Genomic DNA, 6,808 nt, shown 5'->3' with positions numbered 1-6,808 from the left:
AGAGAGAGAGAGAGAGAGAGAGAGAGAGAGAGAGAAAGAGAAAGAGAGAGAAAGAGAGAGAAAGAGAGAGAAAGAGAGAGAAAGAAAGAAAGAAAGAAAGAAAGAAAGAAAGAGGGCAATATGTCCCCAAATAAAAATATCAATACCCCTCATGAACATATATACAAATATCTTTTTTAAAAATGAGAAAATTAAATCCAGGAATACATAAATGAGATAAATACATCACGACTCAATGGGTTTGTCCCAGTTGTCAAAGTGTTTGTGAACCCCTACTGGTCTCTGAAATTCTTTCACAGGGCCAGCAAGATCAAAACTATTTTCATAATACTAATGGTGGAAAATCACTTGAGGCTAAAAATTTTAATAGTTTAGCACATATCAAAGTAATGATATCAAATAAATTGGTTAAAATGATTAATTTTATTAAATCTCAACCTCTGAATACATTTCTTTGTGATATTCTGTGTTATGAAATGGGAAGTACCCATTCAAAAAAGACTTAGTTGTCCTGGCAACCAAGATCTCCTTCAGTAGGTGAATAAAACTGTGGTACATTCAGAAAATGGACTATATTCAGCACTAAAAAGAACTGAACTATCAAAGCCATGAAGAGACATGGAGGAAACTTAAATGCATATTACTAAGTGAAAGAAGTCAATCTGAAAAGGGCACATACTGTAGGATTCCAACTACATGACATTCTGGAAAAAGGCAAAACAATGGAGACAGTAAAAATATCAATGGTTGTCAGGGGGTTGAAGGGATGAACAGGCAGAGCACATAGAATTTGGGGGGTAATAAAACTACTCTGTATGATACTATAATGGTAAATACATGTAATCATACATTTGTCCAAACCCACAGAATATACAACACCAAGAGTGAATCCTAATGTAAACCACGGACTTTGGGCAACAATGATGTGTCAATATTTAAGTTCATCAATTATAACAAATGTGGGACACCTAGGTGGCTCAGTCAGTTAAGCTTCTGCCTTCGGCTCAGGTCATGATCCCAGGAACCTGGGATCAAGTCCCACATCGGGCTCCTTGCTCAGCAGGGAGCCTGCTTCTCCCTGTCTGCCGCTCCCCCTGCTTGTGAGCTCGCATGCACACACTCTGACAAACTCTTTAAAAGAAAAATTGTAGCAAATGTGCCATCCTGGTAGGGGATGTTGGTAATGGAGGAGGCTCTGCATGTGTGGGGAAGAGGATATATGTGAAAGCTCTGTTTCTTCCACTCACTTTTTGCCATGAACCTAAAACTGTTCTAAAAAATAAAGCCTATTAAAAATATATCAGTGGGGCGCTGGGGTAGCTCTGTCGGTTAAGCATCTAGCTAGCTCTTGATGTCTGACTCGATTTTGGCTCAGGTCATGATCTCAGGACTGTGAGATGGAGACCTGTGTCAGGCTCCTGCTGGGCACAGAGCCTGCTTAAGATTCTCTCTCTCACTCGCTCTGCCCCTACCCCCTCCCTCTCTCTAAAAAAATCAGTCAATAAAATATATATGAAAATAATCAAGAAATAACACATCTGCATACCAAATATGATCATTTTCTTCAGGATAAGCTTGTGTAAATGTCTGAGTTGCAAACTGGACTAGTTGCTTTTTCAATGGAATATCATTTTTACTTAAAACTACAAATTATGGGTTTTTATAATCAAGTATTTAGCCAACATTTTCTCAAAAATAAATGAAGTGAGCTTGCTGCCTTAGGAAAAACAACTGACTACATATAGTTGCCAATGACAAAATTAGAGCTTTTGAGAGAAAATTAGAATTTTATATCCATCACTATGTACTTGGCACCTTTCCTGTTACAGACAAATAGATTTTTATGCACAAAAGGTCACTGATGTGGTTTCTACCACAAACTAACCAATGATAAGCTATTACATGTTGAGTTTGGATGTACTATGAAAGAAAAATGTTCACAATTTTATCGGAAAAGATAACCTCCCTTTTCCCACTGTGAGGCCAGATCTCTTATATATACCTCAACTAAAACAACATATCACAACAGACTGAATGCAAAAGCAAATATGAGAATTCAGGTATCTCTATTAAGCTAGATTTTCAAGAGATTTGCAAAAATATAGAACACTGCCATCCTTTCACGATATTTTTGGGAAAACATTTCAAAATATAAAATTAACATGTAATGGGTTTGTCATTGTTATTTCTAAATAAATAGCTTTTTAACTTCAGTTTTAATTTCTAATATGGTAAATGTCAATAGATACAACTAATATATATGAAACCCTTTGGGGTTTAAAAACAGTAATTTTTAAGAGTTTAAATGGGGCTGCAAAACCCAAAAAATTTGAGAGTTGCACATCCCAGCAATGTACCATTTAACAATTAAAAAATCAATGAGGGGTGCCTGGGTGGCTCACTCAGTTAAGCGTCTGCCTTTGGCTCAGGTCATGATCTCAGGGTCCTAGGATCGAGCCCATCGGGCTCCCTGCTTAGTGGGGAGTCTGCTTCTCCCTCTCCCTCTGCTCTTCCCCCCCTTGCTCATGCACTCACGCTCTGTCTCTCAAATAATCTTTAAAAAAATAAAAATAAAAATCAATGAAATTAACTAGATTATCAGAATGAAGTAGGAAAATCATATGATCTTTTTAATAACTTAACAAAATTCAACAGCCATTCATAATTTAAAAGGTCTTAGTGAACGAGCTAGGATACGACAAAGATAAAGATGCCCATTCTCACCACTTTCTATTCAACACTGTATTATTAAAAATAATATAGCCCAAGGAAACAAGGCAATAAAAAGAAATAAAACTCATAAAGATTGGAAAGAAAGAAGTAAAAATACCTCTATTTGCAGATAACATGCTCATGTACATAAAAAGAAAACCCCAGTGGAATCTAGAAAATAACTAATGAAACTATTAAGTGCATTTAGCAAGGTTACAGGATGAAAAGGAACTGTATTTTTATAATCTACCCATGAACACCAGAAAACAAAATTTTTTAAAATACTGTTTAACAGCCATGAAACCTTAAGTTCAGAGACTCATATCTTGGCCTACTGCAGCTAAGCCCTTTCCCTTCACAGGATAAAGTCATTTCCACATTACTTTTTTTGTTAAAAAACCATGAAAATCCTACACTAAGAAGCTACAAAACTCAGTTTAAGAGAATATAAAGACCTAAACAGTGTACATCATTTTAAGGATTTTAATACTCAATACTGTTAAAATGCCCATTTTCCCCAAACTGAACAAAGAACCAATACCATCTCAAAATTCCAAGAGTCCACTTGTAAAAATTGACAGACTTATTCTAAAATTATAAGGAAATGCAAAGAAGCTAAAACAGCTAAGATATTCTTGCAGAAGTTGGAGAACTTAGACTATCTCATTTCAAGACTTACTATAAAGCTTTAATCACTAAGACCAGGTGTACTAGCATAAGTTATAATCAAACGTATCAATGAAACAGGAGTCCAAAAGTAAACCTACAACGGATTTTCAAAAAAGATTCCAAGACAAGTCAATGGGAAAAGGAGAGTATTTTCAATAGATAGTGCTGGAACAACTGGATACATATACGGAAAAAAGGCATTTGGAATGCATTTCTAATAATTAAGAAACTGAATTATAGTAAGTGCTTTTATGATAATACTTACATTTTTTATTTTGATGTTTCCCCAATCATCATCCTGTTTTAAAAACAAATGAAAAACATTTAACCACTCCTGTACAATCTGAACATATTCTAATAATCAATGAATTTAAGCTACTCCAAAATAGAATAAATTTTTTGTTTGCAATTTTACTTAAAATTACTATAATCAAAAGTATTTTTTTTAAAATGCAGTCTTAAAGTCAGTTAGTCTTACAGTTGCTTAAACTACAAAAGACACAATCTAAAAGACAATAAACCTAACCGTACCAAAGGACTAAAAAACACTTAATGACAGATACTAATTTTTTTGCATGTGTGCTACATGTATGGAACTAGCAAAACTAATAATTAGCTTATGTGACAGGAATGAAGAGTAACTTATGAAATAAGGTCTACATAATTAGAATGATTATATAATTTACTATCCAAAGCAGGAGATTCTTTTTTTTTTTTTTTTTAATTTGACAGAGACAGACACCGCAAGAGAGGGAACACAAGCAGGGGAGTGGGAGAGGGAGAAGCAGGCTTCCTATGGAGCAGGGAGCCCGATGCAGGGCTCAATCCCAGCACCTTGGGATCATGACCTGAGCCGAAGGCAGACGCTTAACAACTGAGCCACACAGGTGCCCCCAAAGCAGGAGATTTCTTGAAAATGAAAGTGCTATTAAAAATTATACCAGGACGGGATGCCTGGGTGGCTCAGTCGTTAAGCATCTGCCTTTGGCTCAGGTCATGGTCCCAGGGTCCTGGGATCGAGTCCCACATCAGGCTCCCTGCTCAGCAGGAAGCCTGCTTCTCCCTCTCCCACTCCCCTGCTTGTGTTCCCTCTCTCGCTGTCTCTGTCAAATAAATAAAATCTTTAAAAAAAAATTTTTTTTTTAAATTATACCAGGACTACCAGAGGCAAACTAACCCTTAATAACATTTGCTGTGTCCACAAATGTTTTTAAAGTCCTAAATTTCATATCTATGAAGTAATTACTTTCACTTCAATATATTCAGTTAAAACAATTTTTTTTTAATGCCATGACTGGCCCCCAGATATCTTGGCCTACTGCAGCTAAGCCCTTTCCCTTCACAGGATAAAGTCATTTCCACATTACTTCTTTCTTACACAAGATGCCAGGCATGCAATATGCTTTTCCATTTGGTGGTGCCACTAATTATCTCTTTGGACATCCTGCTTCAAAGTGCAACAGTAACTTCCTAAATGTCCTTCTCAGTTTAAGGGCCATTTCTATTAATCATAAGGAATGATAACTATATATGCTCCCTCAGATCACTTATCTGAGGTCACACTAAGCTGAAAAATGAACCGAGATCTGCTTGACTTGTAAATCACATGCTCTTTTGGTACCTTACTATATGTTACTTAAATCTATCTGAAGCTAAGTTTTCTCATTTATGAAATTATAAAATACATTTACGCTCATTTTTAAAAAACAGAGTTGAGAATTAAAATAAAAGGCTGGCACAGAAAATTATTCAATAAGTGATAGCTATTAGTAGTCAGTTTCATTTACATACCATTTCTCTGTAATTCTCCACAGTACATCACCACCATATACAGCTCATCACAAATTCAATTATCAAGTTCACTAATGACTAAAAAGCTCATACTGCAACTTGAAGGGGAAACAATGTTTTCTTCACTAACATCAATTTTACTGCCCAGCTGACAGGGGCAACCAAGCCGTATCTCTAAAGTTAACTACAGCTCTTTGGCATTTCACACCAAACTCCTGAGGGTAATATTTTTTTAAAACTATACTTCCATAGTTTTACAAACAATAATACTTGCATCTTTTCGTGGCCCATCACCAATGATGCCAGTAAGTTTATAGAATCCTAACTGTAGTCAATATGACCATTCCAAGGAAACTAAAGGAAAAATTATGTTCTCCTTTTAAACACAAATTTTTTTCTCCCACCTCCAAACAGGTTTTACGCAGTGATTACACCCTAAGTGATAGAGCCCTTTTTTAATGGGTAGAATATGAAACAGGCCAAAAGAAAAAATTAACAATTTTCCAGTATTCCAGAAGTGGGGCTTTGGTAAAGATGTTGAAATATTTTGAATTTCAACATTTGAATACACATAAAAAAATACCTTCTGTAGTCGTTTTTTTTTTAATCTACCATATTGTTCCATATTTTTAACAGAGATAAAATTTTCTCCACCCCTATAACAGAAAACTACTAAGAATATATAGATTTTTATATTAATCTAAACAAAATAAAATGCTTTTAACACACCCTCACAGAGAAAAAAATCCAAACAGAGATAAATGGAAAGTTCCTCACTCCCCTGACTCCTAGGAGTAGTCACTGATACAATGCATTTTAAAATAAAAATTTTAATGATGCTTTTATAATACAGTGTTTTGAGATGGCTACAATGTTCCTTCCTACCCTAACATGAATAAGACAGTTTTAAATTCAGATAGACTATATACTCTCACCAAATGAAAAAACCCTCAAGTGCTACATTTTCTGGTGTTTGTTTCCACTAATTATATAATAGTATAGAATGAAAATCTGGACTAAATTTTACCTTCAATGTTCCTCCTTTCACCATAACTTTCTGTCTGGCCGGCTGGACTCCAGTCAATGCAAAAAGCTGAGCCTTGAACACCATTGGAGGTTCATCAGTGTTCAATTCTACACCTTCAAATTTCTCCTTTCCCCATTTCACGGTAACTGCAAACAAAACCATAATTTAATTTATAAAATAAAAGGACTTCAGATTTAGAAGATCCCTAGAGGACCCATTAGTTTGGCTTTCAAGAACTAGCCTACGTCATTCCTCTTTATATGCTCATAATGTCTACCTAATCAGGAGTGACTTGAATGTAGTAGGTCCTGAATAAAATTTAATTGAATCCAATCCAACTTCTCATTTGATAAACGGAGTCTTAAGAGAAGATGATTGATTTACTAGTCACAAAACTAGTTGGTAAATATTCAAGCCTTCTGAATCCTACTCTAACAATCTCAGAAAAATATGATCACTCTGAAATACTTTCCAGAATAAGGTTCAGACTTCAAAATGTGTTTAACAATTATTAAAATCAGTACATACTGCTGGAATAGAAAGAGTAAAGTTAAAAAGATAATTAAAAAATAAAAAAATTTTTGGAAAAATAAAGCATATTTAAAACAG

The 6,808-nt window shown here is 35.0% G+C and overlaps 1 protein-coding gene across 2 annotated transcripts in view; it reads right to left on the bottom strand.

Annotated features, from left to right (window-relative positions):
* Positions 1-6,361, bottom strand: part of USP14 (ubiquitin specific peptidase 14) — a 43,722-nt gene extending 37,361 nt beyond the window's left edge. For both annotated transcript variants that reach the window (XM_021686046.2, XM_044921218.1), the window contains exons 1-2: positions 6,200-6,361; positions 3,647-3,679 (exon numbers count right to left, since the gene is read on the bottom strand). In XM_021686046.2, the coding sequence (XP_021541721.1) occupies positions 3,647-3,679; positions 6,200-6,361 (195 nt within the window). The remainder of the gene's footprint in view (positions 1-3,646; positions 3,680-6,199) is intronic.
* Between the last annotated feature and the right edge of the window lie 447 nt (positions 6,362-6,808).

Source organism: Neomonachus schauinslandi, chromosome 14, assembly GCF_002201575.2.
Source record: "Neomonachus schauinslandi chromosome 14, ASM220157v2, whole genome shotgun sequence".
NCBI classification, from domain to species: Eukaryota; Metazoa; Chordata; class Mammalia; order Carnivora; family Phocidae; genus Neomonachus; species Neomonachus schauinslandi.
Note: the sequence above shows the minus strand (reverse complement) of the source record. Positions and strands in the feature narration are given on the sequence as shown.